A 21,513-nucleotide genomic window follows, 5' to 3' on the forward strand; every position below is an offset into this window, starting at 1 on the left:
AGAGGGAGCAGGAACTCTGATGGATCTACCTTATCTATCATGTCGGGACGGTTGGTGGCGGCCAGCACGGTGACGTCCCTGAGTTGTTCGATGCCGTCCATCTCGGTCAGGAGCTGGGCCAGGACCCGGTCCCCTACGCCACCAGACCCCGAGGAGCTGAGAGAGCGAAGGGGAGAGAGAGGAGGGGGAGTACAAATGGAGAGGTGGGTGGGGGGGTGACAGGGGGAGGAGAGAAGGGAGATATGAAAAGACCTTTAACCAAAAATGTGTCTGTTCAAGTTGTCATGTCCCAGTCCCTGCACTGAGAAATAGTAAGGTGTTTATTTTCCATAGCACAGTGTAGTGTCTTTCCCTCCCGTTTCTGCTCCCCACCTCTGTCAGACACACACACGCACACACACTCTCTCTCTGTCGCTGTTCACAGGGCCGGCGGAAGTGCCACACGTCATTACCACAGACAAGGCCTCAGAGGAACACAAAAGAGACCTGTCACTGTGTTATGACCCTGGGAGGAAGAGAAAAAAAGGCCTTGCGACTAAGAGAGAAATCTGCCATGCTGCTTCCACCTTTCTCTTTCATTCTCTATGGACCCAATGCCTCCCTTCTTTTCCCCCTCTCCCCTTTCTCTTTATGCGCCTGTCTCCAACGGCCTCTCTCTATCTTCTTTTCTCTGTCTCAGTATCAGAAAACTCATCCCGACAGACGCCCCTGCATCAAGCAAATTTGAAAGGCAGGGGTCAAAGAATTGCATTACAATCCGGTCAATTCGGGCATGCAGTTAAATTAGAACATCTTGAGTGTATGTGGGGCATTTTGTCAGGTCGAATCCTGAGTTGACTTAAGTTGACCCCCAAGCTGATATATACAGTTGATGTCGGAAGTTTACATACACTTAGGTTGGAGTCATTAAAACTTGTTTTTCAACCACTCCACAAATGTCTTGTTAACAAACTATAGTTTTGGCAAGTCGGTTATGACATCTACTTTGTGCATGACACAAGTAATTTTTCCAACAATTGTTGGAAGAGACGCATTCTGTCTACTAGAGATGAACGTACTTTGGTATGAAAAGTGCAAATTAATCCCAGAACAAAAGCAAAGGACCTTGTGAAGATTCTGGAGGAAACAGGTACAAAAGTATCTATATCCACAGTAAAACGAGTCCTATATCGACATAACCTGAAAGGCCGCTCAGCAAGGATGAAGCCACTGCGCCAAAACCGCCATAAAAAAGACAGACTACGATTTGCAACTGCACATGGGGACAAAGATCGTACTTAATCTAGAAATGTCCTCTGGTCCGAGGAAACAAAAATAGAACTGTTTGGCCATCGTTACGTTTGGAGGAAAAAGGGGGAGGCTTGCAAGCCGAAGAACACCATCCCAACGGTGAAGCACGGGGGTGGCAGCATCATGTTGTGGGGGTGCTTTGCTGCAGGAGGGACTGGTGCACTTCACAAAATAGGTGACATCATGAGGAAGGACAATTAAGTGGATATATTGACGCAACATCTCAAGACATCAGTCAGGAAGTTAAAGCTTGGTCGCAAATGGGTCTTCCAAATGGACAATGACCCAAAGCATACTTACAAAGTTGTGGTAAAATGGCTTAAGGACAACAAAGTCAAGGTATTGGAGTGGCCATCACAAAGCCCTGACCTCAATCCTATAAAAAATTTGTGGGCAGAACTGAAAAAGCGTGTGCGAACAAGGAGGCCTACAAAGCTGACTCAGTTACACCAGCTCTGTCAGGAGGAATGGGCCAAAATTCACCCAAGTTATTGTGGGACGCTTGTGGAAGGCTACCCGAAACGTTTGACCCAAGTTAAACAATTTAAAGGCAATGCTATCAAATACTAATTGAGTGTATGTAAACTTCTGACCCACTGGGAATGTGATTCAAGAAATAAAAGCTCAACTATTATTCTGACATTTCACATTCTTAAAATATGGTGCTGATCCTAACTGACCTAAAACAGGGAATTTTTACTTGGATTAAATGTCAGGAATTGTGAAAAACCGAGTTCAAATGTATTTGGCTAAGGTGTATGTAAACTTCCGACTTCCGACATGGGCCATATGACACTGCAGGTCGCAGTTGAATCGCATGTATGAGTTATGCACACTGTTTAGTTTTGTGATCTCATGGACATCATAAGAGAAGTTTGGAGCTAAATCCCACTACAAGTATTGCAAGTACGTCAGCAGACACAAAATGTCACCCTACATGCACTAAATGGCAAAATGGTTTTGGAAAGAATAGACACTGTGACCCATCCCAGGCTCTGTCCAATTAGGCTTGAGAGAAGGCCATGTTTGAACCATATCTGGAGTGGTCTTTTGTCTGGTCCTAAACCACTGACTTTCAGTCGGGGTTTATCGGGAAGTTGGCCTCATATTTAGCTTCCCCCATCTGCTGTGGCGTGCACAATGAAGCGCTTGTCTGCCGCGGCCTGTGTCCTCTCTCTGTCCGTTTTTTTCTTCTTCCTGAAGCCACAGATGTTCCCAGTGCCATCCCATTGAGGCGCCTCCGGACAGACTGGCTCTTCTGTTTGTCAGTGTGTACGTGCATGCGGGTGTGCGTGCGCTAGTGAACTGTCGCCATGGGAACTCTACAGCCGGCTTTATCAGTGTAATTATTGTACAGACTTGGGGGACTATAGACAGTCAGTCATTCAAAGAGTCATTGTTCTCATTTCTGAGAAGAAATACCTACCTTCCTCTTTCTCCAGCAAGAGCGTCAATCTCATCGAAGAACACAATGGAGGGTGCGACAGCTCTGGCCTTCCTAAACAACTGGTATTGACATATGCCAACATATATAGAGAGACACGCATTAATATATAGTAGACCCCGATTCTGCATATACATTGTACTGTAGAACATGTGTCAAACTCATTCCACGGAGGGCCGAGTGTCCGTGGGTTTTCGCTCCACCCTTGTACTTGACTGATGAATTAAGGTCACTAATTAGTAAGAATCTCCCCTCATCTGGTTGTCTAGGTCTGAATTGCAAGGAAAAACCCAAAACCTGCGGACACTCGGCCCTCTGTGGAATGAGTTTGACACCTCTGTAGAATCTGTAGAATATTAAATCAATTTATTTTTAAATGTAAGTAGTCCACATATTCAGTGTATTGGGTGTACTGTATGACAGACAATGAAAGTTGGCCTGGTACTCACCTCTCTGACAGCTCTCTCAGACTCCCCTACATATTTACTCAGTAACTCTGGACCCTGAAAGAGACAGAGGGAAGTTGGTTCTCCTGTCCAGTGATTCATTATAGGACCAGGAGTGTTCCATACGAGGGAAAACCTTGGACCGTAGTTATACAGTACAACTATTAATATCAATATAAAACACTAATGATACACCTAATAACACTGTTTAGCTAACTACAAGCTAGCCTCACCACTAATTTCTGACAGGAACACACCAAAACAACAATGAACAAACCACTGAGAAGTTATTAACAGCCCGCCAAGAAATCTTTCAGACATGAAAGGGATAGTTATTTAAGGGATAGAGGGGAAGGGAGAAAAAAAAAAGAAAAACAATAATTGAGAAGGAAGGCAAAGAGGACCAAGGAGGTAGGGTAAGTAAAGCTGCTGTGGCCACTCTGCACCCTCCATCCGAGGCAGATAAACATCCCCTCAGGCCGTCAGGACGCACTTCCTTCCCCTGCAATCCACCCTTTTCAACACCTCTGAGCTGGCAGGGACACAACACTTAAACGGCAGCCCTTTTGTCTCCTCAGAACACAACAGCGTTGTGGAGACTGACTCATTTATCCCCAGTTCCTCTGTGGTGGTGTGGCCAGGCCGGGTCTGGGCTTGATAATGTATGAAGTGTGTTTATTTTACCAGCTAAAACAGCACATTTTAAAGTGTCCTTTTATTGCCCGCAGCACAAGATGCACCTGTGTAATGATCATGCTGTTTAAGTTCAATTAAGGTTAAATAAAATAAATACAATCAACTTCTTGATATGTCACACCTGTCAGGTGGATTGGATAGACTATCTTGGCAAAGGAGAATTGCTCACTAACAGGGATGTAAACAAATTTGTGTACAATATTGGAGATAAATAAGGTGTTTGTGCATATGGAAACCAACACTTTACATGTTGTGTTTATATTTTTGTTTAGTGTAGGTACATTTCTATGTAGCTATGTATTAGATAAATGCCTCTATTGGCTCCCGTGTGGCGCAGGGGTCTAAGGCACTGTATCTCAGTGCTAGAGGCATCACTACAGACCCTGGTTCGATCCTGTATCACAACCGTCCGTGATTGGGAGTCCCATAGGGCGGAGCACAATTGGCCCAGTGTCTTCCAGCTTTGGCCGGGGTAGGCCGTCATTGTAAATAAGAATTTGCTCTTAACTGACTTGCCAAGTTAAATTAAGGTTAAATAAAAAAAATCGGTGTGTGAGACAACATGATAATGAAGTGTTAGGGTTTTACTGTCAGAGTCAAAGCTACCAACACACTAGGGGAAAGTACGTCATGATTTTGTAATTGTAAAAGTACTAGCCTGGACTTTATTCCCAAACAACATCTACGAGAAAAATAGCCCCTTATGATAGACTTTTACAGTCTGTCTTTTCTTGCTAATATAACAGCCTATCCACCATCTTTTACCACTGACCCCCTCTAAATCAGGCTGGCTGACAGCTTCTGTCACGACCCCATTGCACTGGCAACAGCTTCCAAAATAAGCGCCAATCAACGATTGCTGAGCTGATCAATCAATCTCCATCAAGAGGCCTGGACAGAGCATGCCGAGAGGTAGGGAGAAGGAAGGTGTAGGGGCGAGTGTTGAATTGGGGTGGAGGGAGAGGGGGGTAGAGAGGATGGGGTGATGATTGAAGAGGACAAAGACAGGGTCGGAGGGGTCAAGTGAGGAGGCCTATAGGTCAGCCTTCGAGGAAGCCAGAGAGTCTGAGGTCCTTGAGAGAATCAGGGACATATCCCTTTGTTTTTTAACTGGGTTAAAGCCAAGGGAATGGCTGCTGGTATATGTAAATAGGCATGGCTAAGTATTTCTCCCCAATTTTGTGATTACAATCTTGTCTCATTGCTGCAACTCCCCAACGGGTTCGGGAGAGGCGAAAGTCGAGTCAAGCGTCCCCCGAAACATGACATTCCAAGCCGCGCTTCTCAACGCGCACTCGCTTAACCTGGAAGCCAGCTGCACCAATGTGTCGGAGGAAACACCGTTGAACGAAGTCAGCTTGCAGGTGCCCGGCCCGCCACAAGGAGTCAGTAGAGCGCGATGAGCCGAGTAAAGCCCACCCCTGCCAAGCCCTCCGCCAAACCCAGAAGACGCTGGGCCAATTGTGCGCCGCCCTATGGGACTCCCGTTCACAGCTGGTTGTGACAGCCTGGGATCCAACCCCATTGCCTTAGACCGCTGCGACACTCGGGAGACCCGCAAAGTATTTTTGGGACAACAGAAAAATGTTACTAGCTATAGTTGTAGCATTAGTTACTTAATGTTGTGGAAACGACAAAGGTCCATGCTAGGTCAGCCATAACTAAAGGAACTGTGCTTAAAGGCGATGCAACTGCAAAACTGATGCATTACAAAAGTATGCATTACAGGGGTGGGATTTATGGGAACTCCCTGCCCATACATTGACCATTTGGAGAGAATGCAGGCAACAATCCAATGTTAAATGACCATCACCTTGATGGCGAGAAAGTTGAGTCCGCTCTCATTGGCCAGAGCCTTGGCGATCATGGTCTTGGAGCAGCCTGGGGGCCCGTAGAGGAGCACCCCTTTAGGGGGCTGGATGCCCATGCGGGTGAAGGCCTCAGGGTGCCTGAGGGGCCACTCCACCGCCTGCTTCAGTTTCAGCTTCACCTGCTCCATGCCTCCCACGTCCGACCAGCGAACCTGCAAGGGAAACAGTCAGCAAGGGAAACAGTCAGCAAGGGAAACAGTCAGCAAGGGAGAGAGTCTGCAAGGGAAGGGAGAGAGTCTGCAAGGGAAGGGAGAGAGTCTGCAAGGGAAGGGAGAGAGTCTGCAAGGGAAGGGAGACAGTCTGCAAGGGAGACAGTCTGCAAGGGAGACAGTCTGCAAGAATATGTGTTTCTAGATACAGAAGTTTTATAGACAATGGAAAGAGAGATGTCCCTAATGGGCTGTATGGGATGGCAGTTTCAATGGGGCTTGGTATCTAGCGGTGTTATGGTAGCTTCAAGAAAACCCAGGTTTGAGAGGATAAAAAGTTTTCCAAGTCAAAAGTAACATCCTTATTGTGGCAAGAAAGTTGTGGGTTCTGTGTGCAGTGTTTATTTCTCTCTACAGCTGTAATTAATCAATCACTGAAATACTGTTTGTATTTTTGCTCTGGGCAAATTATTTTGAATAATACAGTACAAGAACTAGTTGAGATACACGACAGGAAAAGCATTGGGCCAGATCTGGGTGGAGAGTGACTCAGCAGACAACACAGAGAGCCGGACAGCAGCTGCCACTTTGACGGATGATGGGCAGAGGCGCACGACTCCAGGGAGATAAAACCGATAAGGAGAGCAGGGGTTGGACAGAGCAATAAGGAGAGCAGGGGTTGGACAGAGCAATAATGAGAGCAGGGGTTGGACAGAGCAATAAGGAGAGCAGGGCTTGGACAGAGCAATAAGGAGAGCAGGGGTTGGACAGAGCAATAAGGAGAGCAGGGCTTGGACAGAGCAATAAGGAGAGCAGGGGTTGGACAGAGCAATAAGGAGAGTAGGGGATGGACAGAGCAATAAGGAGAGCAGGGGTTGGACAGAGCAATAAGGAGAGCAGGGGTTGGACAGAGCAATAAGGAGAGCAGGGGTTGGACAGAGCAATAAGGAGAGCAGGGGTTGGACAGAGCAATAAGGAAAGCAGGGGTTGGACAGAGCAATAAGGAGAGCAGAGGTTGGACAGAGCAATAAGGAGAGCAGGGGTTGGACAGAGCAATAAGCCACCCTTTCCTCCCCCTTTCATGACATCAGCATGACTTTTCCTCTCTCACTCTCCTTCTCTTTCTCACCATCTCTCTCCTTCCATCTCCACCTCTCTCTCCCTCCCTCCTTTCTCTGCCCGAAGTAACACATCCCAGGCCACCGGCGCCGTCTCCCAGGAACAGAGCACCCAATGGAAACTTGGCGTCCGGCCACATACTGTAAATACCACACGTTGAACAATTTATAGATAGATAGATAGATAGATAGGAGAGAGGACGGTGGGTGAGGAGAGAGAGAGAGAGATATGGATGGTGAAAGGGAGACTGGAAGAGAGCGTGGAAGGAGAGAGCAAGAGACAAGAGAAAGCGAGAGAAAGAGAGAGGCACAGCTTCCCCTTGCCAGAATCTATCGGGTGTAAATCAATCAGGCAGCTTCAGGTGCCTCTACCCTACCAGGCTAGCAGCAGATGTGCACAGCAAAGATTTATACCCCTTTTCTCCCCCTGAACCTATTTTTTTGTGTTTCTGTTCAAGTTTTCTGCAGACAAAATGAACATGGCGCTGGCGTGAATGACAGTAAAAAAAAAAAAATACGCATAATTGCAAGGTGCTTTTGTCACGAACACGGCGGATGTAGAATTAGAGGGTGCCGTTTGAGTCACACCTTGCTTCGTTGATTTTACTCCCCCTGCCTCTTTTTCTCTCTCCGAGACCCAGTTATTATCTTTTACTGTTGTTGTCTGAAGTTTACAAGGGGCCTCTTAGGGCCCGGGCTTTGATGGGGTTGCCTGGGATGTGGGAGAGGAGGGCGGGTGCGACAGTAGTTGTGGTGGGTACTTCTCCAGACAAGAACTTGGAGAGGAGAGGAAGTCGAAAAAGGGGAACGGAGCTCTCGGCTGCAGCTGCCAGATCCAAACATTAAAAGGTCCGTTCGGCCTGAGAGAGAGAGGTGTGCTCTGCTCTTGCTCTCGCCAGGCCTGGCTCCACTGAAAGTTTCTTATATAAATGGATTAGAAACAAATGTTTTGCACTCATATGGATATAATCAAGTCGGAGCTCTGCGGGCCGACCCTTCAGCTGCAGTGCACTGAGGGAAGGAAAAAAACTCGAGCCCATCTTTTGTTTCCAGGAACTGGCCGCAAGAACTGAATGTCTCGGGGTGAGCTCAGTGCAGAGGAGCATTAGGAGGAAGGAGAACGGACTTTTTTCTTTTTTTTTTCCCTCTCTCGCTCTCTGGCAGGAACCGATGTCGACCCGATCTGCTTCCAATTAGTGCTGGAGATGATGTTAGCCTCTTCCTGTCCGTTATGTCTTGCACATGCAAACTCCAAAACATCCTGGAGTCTCACCACTGTCCCCCCCCCCCCCCCCCCACACACTGAGTGTGTGATTCATCTCCGTTTCAGGGAGGGCAGCAGTATGGCTGTGGGTCATTTCCATCCGACGCTTCCTCGGTTTGAACCCTCAGTGAAAACCGCACGTCAACAAAAGTAACTGGGGATCTGAAAGTATCTTCTCCGATGCACAAAATACTTAATGCCTCACTTGATTACTCACCGTACTGTTGACTGGTTGTCCAATGAGTAATTAAGCGATTTGCGCTCCTGAGAAGATTTGTTGACGTTTCAGAACATGAGACTAGAAAACACTTTCCGTTGTGCCGGTGACATCAGCAGAGCTGTTGTTCCATCTTTGGTGGCACCCGATAAATCAAATGACAGTTTGTATGCCGACCTCACATGCCGACAATTTTCATGCCGACCTTCAAAAAGGAGTCCAAGGGACTATAATCCAGACATACCTTGGGGACATCGATGGCGACCTCCCTCATGGCACTTGGTTTGACCTCTGACATGGCCCACTGGAGGTCCTGGAGGGTGACCGTCACTGTCCCCATCAACTGGAGGTCTGATGGCTGGGAGCCACTCCCGAGAGCATGCCTTAATGCATGCAGCCCTGTAAAAAAGACCAGATTGATAAACTTATTTGTTAAACGTACAGGTTTTCAAAATGTCTAGGTTTAGTTGACAATTTCCTGTAGGGTGATATTTTGGCGAATAGTGCATGGTGGGTAATAAGAGGTAGAACATTCTGATAAAAGAACATTGTCACGTTAGAGACGCTTTAGAAATGCAAAATTCACACAGGATGGACATTTTGCAAGTCTAAGATGAGTTGATGACGTGTACAGTTACTAGGAGGAAAGATGCCCCAAGCTGCAAAACAAGTCATGTTTTCTGAAAATCAATACTTTGTCATTCAGCAACACGCCATCGTCAAAATGTCAACAATAGGCTAAGCCTCACTTTCCTCCTTTTTTCAAAAACGACAGGCCATACAGTGATGGACAGTTTCCCATAAATCCTTGGCAGCCGCTCCACGACTCCAAACACACACTTACTTTCACACAGTAGAACTTTCACCTCACCTCTCAGGCTCCTACATGTCGTGATGACGAATCCCTAGCGAATGCCTAAATCTCCAAATGAACACTAGTTCCCTTCACTCTTTCAATTCAACAGGGCACATTGGACACACATAGCCAAGAAGAAAAGCTGCAGAGGAACTGTAATTGACGCGTTGTGTTTGAGATTAACTCTCTCGTGACTAGAGGCGATTCTGTTACCGGCTGAGTATTAAAAAGGACAACGGTACAAATAACTTAATCTGTGCATTAATATTGGTGTTGGATTTTGAGTTCGTGTTGGGCCTTGCAGAGCAGGGCCACAAAAAGAGTGAGCCACGGAGAGAAATAGGCCGGTGTACAATCAGCATTCCAAGGGGCCGGGGTGATGATAGCTCATGAATAGGCCACATCGGCGCTGGTGACGGGACAGGGAGCACGCTAGAAGGCGTAACCACAGGAGGAAGGGAGCAAGAATAGGGATTACGGCCTACATCAGTATCACCGACAGGGAAGGATTAGAACAAGGATAAAGCCTTGTTTTCCAAGAGTGTGTCTCTTGGAATACTAAGGCATTAGAATTCTGAATTTAATTTTCTTGAAGATGGTTTTGAGAAAAAAAAGAAGAAAAAAAATCCTCACAGTGAGTGTTTAATACAAAGGAGAAATTGGGCTTCCTGTGGGTTGTGGCATATTTGTCATGTGTAATTTGTCTTAAACAGTCTGTCAAATACATCATACAAAAGGAAATAGATAAATCTCTGAGACTAGATAAACATGTCACGTCTCCAGTCAATAAAAGATAAGTCAAATTATGTTTAAGGATCAAGGGCAAAGAAAATTCTGAATGAGGCTGGTTGAACTCTGTGCAATAGATAGTAGATACAAATATGAACGGGAAAATCCTGAATGAAAAGCTGCTGCTAGGAGTAAATCAGCCTCATTTTTAAAGAACCCTACCGCATGACATTGCAGAAAAACCTGCACTTGACCAGAGTAGCCACCGCTCATATCCAGTTGTATAGATTCAAGCCATGCATGTAGGATAACAGGCATTTGATGAACAAATGATACAGTGGCTGAGCGCATGATTACCGAAGGCTTCCACCTCTCCTCCGAGCTGGGGCCAGGGACTGGGGGGGGTTGGGGGGGGGGGGGGGCTGTGGGCCAGGGCAGACAAGAGGGGATTTACGATCAGACAAGACTGCATCCTGTTTATATTTTCCAGGATTTGAGAAGACTGAAAAAAGGGACAGAGGAAAAAAAGAAAAGCACAATGTGGAGAGAGAGAGCGAGCGAGCGTCCGTGAGCGGATCAGGCCAAGGTCAGTGTGTTCTAAGGTCCTGGGCTCTGCTCTCGCTGTGTCCCGTCTCCTCTCCCCAGAGTCCCCCACCACATCACATCAATCCCGCCTGACCTGGCCCTGCCCGATGACATGGACATCTCTTCTCCATTCAAAGCTCCAGGGCTCTTCGACTAGCAGTACAAAAACATCTGCCTCAGCCTGGAGCCTGAGACCATGCACAGGGTAGGAAGGAGGGGAGGGGGCAAGCATATTTTTCTGGGGAGAGGGGGGGAACAGGGGCTACCACATGTGCTATCAGAGGGACTCTTTACTCCTCCTCTCCACTGCTCAGCCTCCTCATCGCATTAAGAGGGATAGAGGGATGTTCAAAGGGTAATGGAGGTTAGGGCTTGGTTCTGGTTCGTCAGGCAACGTCTACTTCAGTGATGGGGGAGAAGAAAATCTATATAGTTAAACATCTGGATATTATTTTGGATTATATAATCGTATTGTTTTGACAATATCGCAATATTATTTTTGCGCTAGGTGGCTGTACCTTCATAGCTTGTTCTCCATCTTCTTTTTAAACAGGGAAACAATTTGTTTTCAGCACTTTTATTTCCCTGACTGAACAAAACTCGTTTTTCTCGTGACTCTCTCTTGTCCCTCTGCAGCAGACATATGGTGAGCAATATGTTAGGACCATGGAATCCCAATAAAAATCACAGTATCGAATCGCATACATACAGAAATCGCGAGAATCGCAATACATGTAGCATCGGCAACCAAGTATTGTGATAATATCGTACCGTGAGGTCCCTGGGAATTCCCGGCCCTAGTCTATTTGCCTTTGAAAAAGAAGCCACACTTGACAGTCGGGCGACCGTGACAGCCTTCTTACCTGTTCCAGTGCATCGTAGTAAAAACGATGTTTGGCTGTGGTGCGTTAACCCGGAATTCTAGACAGAATAAGAAAGAAAAGTGTGCGCTCATAAGGCTGAAGAGCTCAAAAAAAAAAAAAAAAAGCTGTCTTCCTGGATTGACAAACGTTCGTCCAGCTAAAGGATCTTTCTCTAACCAATCGCTGGACACAAAACACTACAGTTGCTGAGGAATTAACCTACAGAACAAAAATTGACCTAATGAAAGTCGGACCAACTCACGACCCATTGTCCGTATGAGCAACTGATGGGTGTCTACACAACCTAAGCAAATGCTTAGTTAGCAAGTACATTCATGAAGCAGATTAATGTAGTATCCAGCTTGGAATCTGGATAGCCCAAAGGCAAAAGGAAATGTAATTCAACAATGCGACTCCAGCATTTCCGCTTCAGGGATGATATCCCCTGGCTAGGCTTGGCTCGATCCGAGCACACATTTGGTTTAGTTATGAAAACATCCGATGCACTGTTAGAAGAGAAAAAAGGAGCGACACAACAAGGTTTAATCTGAACCTTATGTGGATTCTTTTTTTTCCCTCACTTGTTCTTTCCCGAATGCTTCACATTTACCAGCAATCTGCGGGAAATTGAGAATGGGGTGCCCCTGGCTTGGGGAGGAAGAGACAAGGTGAAAGCAGGGGACTGTGGGCTGGTAAGAAGAAGGGATGTTCCCAATTATCTGCCACCAAAACAGGCCCTCCCCGACTCGAGGCTCTTCTTCCGGGGCCACCTCCACCAGCCCGAATCTGTAAGGGAATGTGAGCCAAGTCCACAGACCAACATATCTAAGACACCGGTGCGTCCTACTATAACTACCTTCAAAAACGACTAGCTTGGATTAATTTGGGCAGTTTTACAAATTTGCTACAAAGACAGGCAGAGGACACTGAGGTAACTCTAGTCGAGGTAAAGTAAAAGTTCCCCCTGCCAAATTCATGGGCTTCTTATACAGCTCTATTGTCTTGATATGTCAACAACAACCGTGGGTAGGTCATTTATGGAACTCCATCTGTGGGTGTCCATCTGCACTCCTACAACATGTTCAAAACTTATTTAGACAAGAAAAACACCTCCGTAACACCTTCACCCCCCGTCCCGTCCCGTACCGGGGCACTTGTCAGCAGAGCTGTGTGGGTCTCGAGCGACATTGTCCTCAAATGAATTGTGAAATACTTTTGGCTCTACACCATAATAAAAAAACAGGAACGTTTTCATTACTCTGAGGGGCTTCCGGAACGCTCTTTGCACCTGTATTTACAATACCCAACATCTGTTCCAGCACTGAAAGACTGCAATAATATGTGCTCTTAAACACACACACTGGGGAAAGGGAGGGAAGGAGCGCGCAAGCTGCCATTAATAAAGGTAAGGACCGAGAATAAATAGTACAAGGCGAACATTTCCGGATTTTATAAACAGAGCCGGCAAATAAACGTCACATACTGATCTGGCAATATTTATGTAGCCTGTCCTAAAATTCCAAAAGTGCCTTTAAAAGGACTGTGGAGTCGGGAAAAGTGCTTTATATGGAAGGCTTCCTCTGTAAACACACATCAAGCATTTACCACTGTTGATCTCATTCATGTCTCTGCAGCAAGATTTATGTCAAACAATACTCGCCTCATTTTTCCCTGACATTTTTTTCCACTCATACTTGTGCAATAAAATAAATCGGCATTCCAAAAACTAAATCAAATCAAAGTTTAAGGTTTGGGCTCCCGAGTGGTGTAGTGGTCTAAGGCACTGCATCTCAGTGCTAGAGACATCCCTACAGACACCCTGGTTTGATTCCAGGCTGTATCACAATCGGCTGTGATTGGGAGTCCCATAGGGCAAAGCTAAATTTGCCCAGCATCGTCCGGGTTTGGCCAGTGTAGGCCGTCACTGTAAATAAGAATTTGTTCTTAAGTTTAACGAGCAAAGTCAGATACATACATACATACACATACAGTGCCTTCGGCAAGTATTCAGACTCTTTGACTTTTTCCATATTTTGTTATGTTACAGCCTTATTCTAAAATTGCTTAAAATGTTTTTTTTCTCCTCATCAATCTACACAAATTCCCCCACAATGACAAAGCAAAAACAGGTTACCCCACAATGACAAAGCAAAAACAGGTTTTAGAATTGTTTTGCTAATTTAGATATTTTTTAACTGAATACATAATAAGTATTCAGACCCTTTACTCAGTACTTGTTGAAGCACCTTTGGCAGCGATAACAGCATTGAGTCTTCTTAAGTATGACATTATAAGCTTGGCAAACCTGTATATAGTGAGTTTCTCCCAATCTTCAATGCAGATCCTCTCAAGCTCTGTCAGGAGTTACTGCACAGCCATTTTCAGGTCTCTCCAGAGATGTTCGATCGGAGTCCGGGCTCTGGCTGGGCCACTCAAGGACATTCACAGACCGAAGCCACTCCTGCACCGTCTGTGTGGTTAGGGTCATTGTCCTGTTGGAAGGTGAACCTTCGCCCCAGTCTGAGGTCCTGAGCACTCTGGAGCAGGTTTTCATCAAGGATCACTCTGTACTTTGCTCCGTTCATCTTTGCCTCGATCCTGACTAGTCTCCCAGCCCCTGCTGCTGAAAAACATCCGCACAGCATGATGCTGCCACCACCATGATTCACGGTAGGGATGGTGCCAGGTTTCCAGTCCTATTTGGTAAAATACCATATTATGGCAAGAACAGCTCAAATAAGCAAAGAGAAACGACAGTCCATCACTACTTTGAAGACATGAATGTCAGTTAATCCAGAACATTAAGAACTTTGAGTGCAGTCGCAAAACTGATCAAGCGCTATGCTGAAACTGGCTCTCATGAGGACCGACACAGGAAAGGAAGCCCCAGAGTTACCTCTGCTGCAGAGGATAAGTTCATTAGAGTAAACTGCACCTCCAAATGCAGCGCAAATAAATGCTTCCCAGAACAAGTAACGGACATATCTCAACATCAACTGTTCAGAGGAGACTCCGTGAATCAGGCCTTCATGGTCAAATTGCTGCAAAGAAACCACTACTAAAGGACACCCATAAGAAGAAGAGATTTGCTTGGGTGAAGAAACGCGAGTAATGAACATTAGAACGGTGGAAATCTGTCCTTTGGTATGATGAGTCCAAATTTGAGATGTTTGGTTCGAACCATCGTGTCTTTGTGAGACGCAGAGTAGGTGAACAGATGATCTCCACATGTGTGGTTCCCACCGTGAAGCATGGAGGAGGAGGTGTGATGGTGTGGAGGTGCTTTGCTGCTGACGCTGTCTGTGATTTATTTTGAATTCAAGGCACACTTAACCAGAGCTCCCACAGCATTCTGCAGCGATACGCCATCCCATCTGGTTTGAGATTAGTGCGATTATCATTTGTTTTTTAACAGGACAATGACCTAAAACACAGCTCCAGGCTGTGTAAGGGCATTTGACCAATAAGGAGAGTGATTGAGTGCTGCATCAGATGACCTGGCCTCCACAATCCCCCGACTTCAACCCAATTGAGATGGTTTGGGATGAGTTGGACCACAGAATTGAAGGAAAAGCAGCCAACAAGAGCTCAGCATGTGGGAACTCCTTCAAGACGGTTGGAAAAGCATTCCAGGTGAAGCTGGTTGAGAGAATACCAAGAGTGTGCAAAGCTGTCATCAAGGCAAAGGGTGGCTACTATGAGGAATCTCAAATTTGTTTAACACCTTTTTGGTTACTACATGATTCTATATTTGTTATATCATTGTTTTGATGTCTTCACTAATATTCTACAATGTTGACAATTGTAAAAAGAAAATAAAAATCCTTGAGTAGAGTAGGTGTGTCCAAACATTTGACTGGTACTGTATGTATGTATGAACAGTTGAAGTTGGAAGTTTACATACACCGTAGCCAAATACATTTCAACTCAGTTTTTCACAATTCCTAACATTTAATCCTAGTAAATATTCAGTTTTAGGTCAGTTGAATCATTTTATTTTAAGAATGTGAAATGTCAGAATAATAGTAGAGGGAATGGTTTATTTCAGCTTTTATTTCTTTCATCACATTCCCAGTGGGTCAGAAGTTTACATACACTCAATTAGTATTCGGTAGCACTGCCTTTAAAATGGTTTAACTTGGGTCAAACGTTTTGGGTAGCCTTCCACAAGCTTCCCACAATAAGTTGGGTGAATTTTAGCCCATTCCTCCTGACAAAGCTGGTGTAACTGAGTCAGGTTTGTAGGCCTCCTTGCTCGCACACACTTTCTCAGTTCTGCCCACACATTTTCTAAAGGATTGAGGTCAGCGCTTTGTGAAGCACACTCCAATACCTTGACTTTGTTGTCCTTAAGCCATTTTGCAACAACTTTTGAAATATGCTTGGGGTCATTGTTCATTTGGAAGACCCATTTGCGACCAAGCTTTATCTTCCTGACTGATGTCTTGAGGTGTTGCGTCAATATATCCACATAATTGTCCTACCTCATGATGCCATCTATTTTGTGAAGTGCACCAGTCCCTCCTGCAACAAAGCAGCCCCAAAACATGATGCTGCCACCCCCGCGCTTCACGGTTGGGATGGTGTTCTTCAGCTTGCAAGCCCCCCCTTTTTCCTCCAAACATAATGATGGTCATTATGGCCAAACAGTTGTATTTTTGTTTCATCAGACCAGAGGACTTTTCTCCAAAAAGTACCGTCTTTGTCCTCATGTGCAGTTGCAAACCATAGTCTGGCTTTTTTATGGCGGTTTTGGAGCAGTGGCTTCGTCCTTGCTGAGCGGCCTTTCAGGATATGTCAATATAGGACTCGTTTTACTGTGGATATAGATACCTTTGTACCTGCTTCCTCCAGCATCTTCACAAGGTCCTTGGGAAACTTTAAACTTTTGGGGGGTGTGTGCTCTCTCTGCTCTCCTGTAATACACAATCAGCTTTGTCGTTTTGTTGACATTGAGGGAGAGGTTATTTTCACTCCGCTAGGGCTCTCACCTCCTCCCTGTAGGCAGTTGGCCTACCCCTATTGTGTCATCAGCAAACTTGATGATTGAGTTGGAGATATGCATGGACATGCAGTCATTGGTGAACAGGGAGTACAGGATGGGACTGAGCCCGCACCCCTGTGGGAAAGGGGGATACTTAACTGAAATGTGTCTTCCGCATTTCTGGAACTCTCCAAGGTGGCATAGCAGTTCAGACGTCTTTTGTCCTCGTCTTGTCGTGTCCTGTATATATATATATTTACAACTTTTTCACATACATTTTATTTTTATTTTCCATCAACTCATCTTCAAAACACTCTCCTGCAACCCGCCTCACCAATGTATATTTATAAAAAAGTATTATTTACCTCAGATCTGTAATCCTCCAAGAAGCTAGCCAGAAACTCCAAGAAGCTAGCCTGAAACTAGCCAGAAGCTAATCCAGAAGCTAGTTCAGAAGCTAGTTAGCTCCTTTACTGGCAAATCGTTAGTATCCAGCTAACCACGGTTTGTGGTCATCAGCTATCCTTTAGCTCGAAAATCTATCGCCAGTTCTGTACGGCGCAGCGCGGCTCGGAACGGAACATACCGGACCAATTTTTCTCTCCATGTCCCTGGATTTCGACTGCTCTCTGGACATTCATACCCGGATCTCACAGCTAGCTAGCTGCTATCCGTGTGACTATCGGCCTTCGTCGATTCCGGAGCAAACATCAATTATTCCGGAGCTAGCAAGCTCCGTCAATCACTCCTGAGTTCCATCAATCACACCTGGGCTGCAGTCACCTATCCGGACCCGTTTTACTGCTTTCGCGGAGCCCCACCGGGCCTTCACAACTGGACTGCCGACGTTATCTACCCGAAGGAGTTATTTGGCTGGCTCCTCCGTCGCGACGTTACCTGAACGCCCATCTGCGGCCTGCTAACCGTTAGCTGTCTTACCGGCTGCTATCTGAATAGACAATCGGACATTTTTTTTTAAATATATTTATTTTTATTTTTTTATTTTTTTATTATTATTATTATTATGTTTTCTTCTTGGGCCTCTATAACTATATCTATTGTTTTTATTTTTGTTGTTGTTGTGTGATTTGGATTAATCCCCTCTACCACACGGAACCCCACTAATCTACTGACGCAAGAGGTAGCTAACAACAGACCTCCATCCTATGCTAGCCTGCTACCGATGCCCTGGCTAGCTGTCTAAATCACCAACCAACATCTCCACTCACCGGACCCTTTTGATCACTCGACTAAGCATGCCTCTCCTCAATGTCAATATGTCTTGTCCATTTCTGTTCTGGTTAGTGTTTATTGGCTTATTTCACTGTAGAGCCTCTAGTCCTGCTCACTATACCTTATCCAACCTATTAGTTCCACCACCCACACATGCAATGACATCTCCTGGTTTCAACGATGTTTCTAGAGACAATATCTCTCTCTTCATCACTCAATACCTAGGTTTACCTCCACTGTATTCACATCCTACCATACATTTGTCTGTACATTATACCTTGATGCTATTTTATCGCCCCCAGAAACCTCCTTTTACTCTATGTTCCAGACGTTCTAGACGACCAATTCTCATAGCTTTTAGCCGTACCCTTATTCTACTCCTCCTATGTTCCTCTGGCGATGTAGAGGTGAATCCAGGCCCTGCAGTGCCTAGCTCCACTCCTATTCCCCAGGCGCTCTCTTTTGACGACTTCTGTAACCGTAATAGCCTTGGTTTCATGCATGTTAACATTAGAAGCCTCCTCCCTAAGTTTGTTCTATTCACTGCTTTAGCACACTCTGCCAACCCGGATGTTCTAGCTGTGTCTGAATCCTGGCTTAGGAAGACCACCAAAAACTCAGACATTTTAATTCCAAACTACAACATTTTCAGACAAGATAGAACTGCCAAAGGGGGCGGTGTTGCAATCTACTGCAAAGATAGCCTGCAGAGTTCTGTCCTACTATCCAGGTCTGTACCCAAACAATTTGAACTTCTACTTTTAAAAATCCACCTCTCTAAAAACAAGTCTCTCACTGTTGCCGCCTGCTATAGACCACCCTCTGCCCCCAGCTGTGCTCTGGACACCATATGTGAACTGATTGCCCCCCATCTATCTTCAGAGTTCGTGCTGCTAGGCGACCTAAACTGGAACATGCTTAACACCCCAGCCATCCTACAATCTAAACTTGATGCCCTCAATCTCACACAAATTATCAATGAACCTACCAGGTACCTCCCCAAAACCTTAAACACGGGCACCCTCATAGATATCATCCTAACCAACTTCCCCTCTAAATACACCTCTGCTGTCTTCAACCAAGATCTCAGCGATCACTGCCTCATTGCCTGCATCCGTAATGGGTCAGCGGTCAAACGACCGCCACTCATCACTGTAAAACGCTCCCTGAAACACTTCTGCGAGCAGGCCTTTCTAATCGACCTGGCCGGGGTATCCTGGAAGGATATTGATCTCATCCCGTCAGTAGAGGATGCCTGGATATTTTTTTTAAATGCCTTCCAAACCATCCTAAATAAACATGCCCCATTCAAGAAATTTAGAACCAGGAACAGATATAGCCCTTGGTTCTCCCCAGACCTGACTGCCCTTAACCAACACAAAAACATCCTATGGCGTTCTGCATTAGCATCGAACAGCCCCCGTGATATGCAGCTGTTCAGGGAAGCTAGAAATCATTATACACAGGCAGTTAGAAAAGCCAAGGCTAGCTTTTTCAAGCAGAAATTTGCTTCCTGCAACACTAACTCAAAAAAGTTCTGGGACACTGTAAAGTCCATGGAGAATAAGAACACCTCCTCCCAGCTGCCCACTGCACTGAAGATAGGAAACACTGTCACCACTGATAAATCCACCATAATTGAGAATTTCAATAAGCATTTTTCTACGGCTGGCCATGCTTTCCACCTGGCTACTCCTACCCCGGACAACAGCACTGCACCCCCAACAGCAACTCGCCCAAGCCTTCCCCATTTCTCCTTCTCCCAAATCCATTCAGCTGATGTTCTGAAAGAGCTGCAAAATCTGGACCCCTACAAATCAGCCGGGCTAGACAATCTGGACCCTTTCTTTCTAAAATTATCTGCCGAAATTGTTGCCACCCCTATTACTAGCCTGTTCAACCTCTCTTTCGTGTCGTCTGAGATTCCCAAAGATTGGAAAGCAGCTGCGGTCATCCCCCTCTTCAAAGGGGGGGACACTCTTGACCCAAACTGCTACAGACCTATATCTATCCTACCGTGCCTTTCTAAGGTCTTCGAAAGCCAAGTCAACAAACAGATTACCGACCATTTCGAATCTCACCATACCTTCTCTGCTATGCAATCTGGTTTCAGAGCTGGTCATGGGTGCACCTCAGCCACGCTCAAGGTCCTAAACGATATCTTAACCGCCATCGATAAGAAACATTACTGTGCAGCCGTATTCATTGATCTGGCCAAGGCTTTCGACTCTGTCAATCACCATATCCTCATCGGCAGACTCGACAGCCTTGGTTTCTCAAATGATTGCCTCGCCTGGTTCACCAACTACTTCTCTGATAGAGTTCAGTGTGTCAAATCGGAGGGTCTGCTGTCCGGACCTCTGGCAGTCTCTATGGGGGTGCCACAGGGTTCAATTCTTGGACCGACTCTCTTCTCTGTATACATCAATGAGGTCGCTCTTGCTGCTGGTGAGTCCCTGATCCACCTCTACGCAGACGACACCATTCTGTATACTTCCGGCCCTTCTCTGGACACTGTGTTAACAACCCTCCAGGCAAGCTTCAATGCCATACAACTCTCCTTCCGTGGCCTCCAATTGCTCTTGAATGCAAGTAAAACTAAATGCATGCTCTTCAACCGATCGCTGCCTGCACCTACCCGCCTGTCCAACATCACTACTCTGGACGGCTCTGACTTAGAATACGTGGACAACTACAAATACTTAGGTGTCTGGTTAGATTGTAAACTCTCCTTCCAGACCCATATCAAACATCTCCAATCCAAAGTTAAATCTAGAATTGGCTTCCTATTTCGCAACAAAGCATCCTTCACTCATGCTGCCAAACATACCCTTGTAAAACTGACCATCCTACCAATCCTCGACTTTGGCGATGTCATTTACAAAATAGCCTCCAATACCCTACTCAACAAATTGGATGCAGTCTATCACAGTGCAATCCGTTTTATCACCAAAGCCCCATATACTACCCACCATTGCGACCTGTATGCTCTCGTTGGCTGGCCCTCGCTTCATACTCGTCGCCAAACCCACTGGCTCCATGTCATCTACAAGACACTGCTAGGTAAAGTCCCCCCTTATCTCAGCTCGCTGGTCACCATAGCATCTCCCACCTGTAGCACACGCTCCAGCAGGTATATCTCTCTAGTCACCCCCAAAACCAATTCTTTCTTTGGCCGCCTCTCCTTCCAGTTCTCTGCTGCCAATGACTGGAACGAACTACAAAAATCTCTGAAACTGGAAACACTTATCTCCCTCACTAGCTTTAAGCACCAACTGTCAGAGCAGCTCACAGATTACTGCACCTGTACATAGCCCACCTATAATTTAGCCCAAACAACTACCTCTTTCCCAACTGTATTTAATTTTAATTTATTTATTTATTTTGCTCCTTTGCACCCCATTATTTTTTTATTTCTACTTTGCACATTCTTCCATTGCAAAACTACCATTCCAGTATTTTACTTGCTATATTGTATTTACTTTGCCATCTTGGCCTTTTTTGCCTTTACCTCCCTTCTCACCTCATTTGCTCACATTGTATATAGACTTGTTTATACTGCATTATTGACTGTATGTTTGTTTTTACTCCATGTGTAACTCTGTGTCGTTTTATCTGTCGAACTGCTTTGCTTTATCTTGGCCAGGTCGCAATTGTAAATGAGAACTTGTTCTCAACTTGCCTACCTGGTTAAATAAAGGTAAAATAAAATAAAAAATAAAATAAATAAATTTAACCCAACCCCTCTGAATCGGAGAGGTGTGGGGA

The 21,513-nt window shown here is 45.6% G+C and overlaps 1 protein-coding gene across 1 annotated transcript in view; it reads right to left on the bottom strand.

The window, feature by feature from the left end:
* The window catches only part of afg2a (AFG2 AAA ATPase homolog A), a 131,317-nt gene that overhangs the window by 98,043 nt on the left and 11,761 nt on the right, over positions 1 to 21,513 (bottom strand). The window contains exons 11-15 of the mRNA XM_020502516.2: positions 8,740 to 8,894; positions 5,690 to 5,899; positions 3,184 to 3,237; positions 2,717 to 2,796; positions 30 to 156 (exon numbers count right to left, since the gene is read on the bottom strand). Coding sequence (XP_020358105.1) covers positions 30 to 156; positions 2,717 to 2,796; positions 3,184 to 3,237; positions 5,690 to 5,899; positions 8,740 to 8,894 — 626 coding nt within the window. The remainder of the gene's footprint in view (positions 1 to 29; positions 157 to 2,716; positions 2,797 to 3,183; positions 3,238 to 5,689; positions 5,900 to 8,739; positions 8,895 to 21,513) is intronic.

Source organism: Oncorhynchus kisutch, linkage group LG15 (genome assembly GCF_002021735.2).
Source record: "Oncorhynchus kisutch isolate 150728-3 linkage group LG15, Okis_V2, whole genome shotgun sequence".
Classification (NCBI taxonomy): domain Eukaryota; kingdom Metazoa; phylum Chordata; class Actinopteri; order Salmoniformes; family Salmonidae; genus Oncorhynchus; species Oncorhynchus kisutch.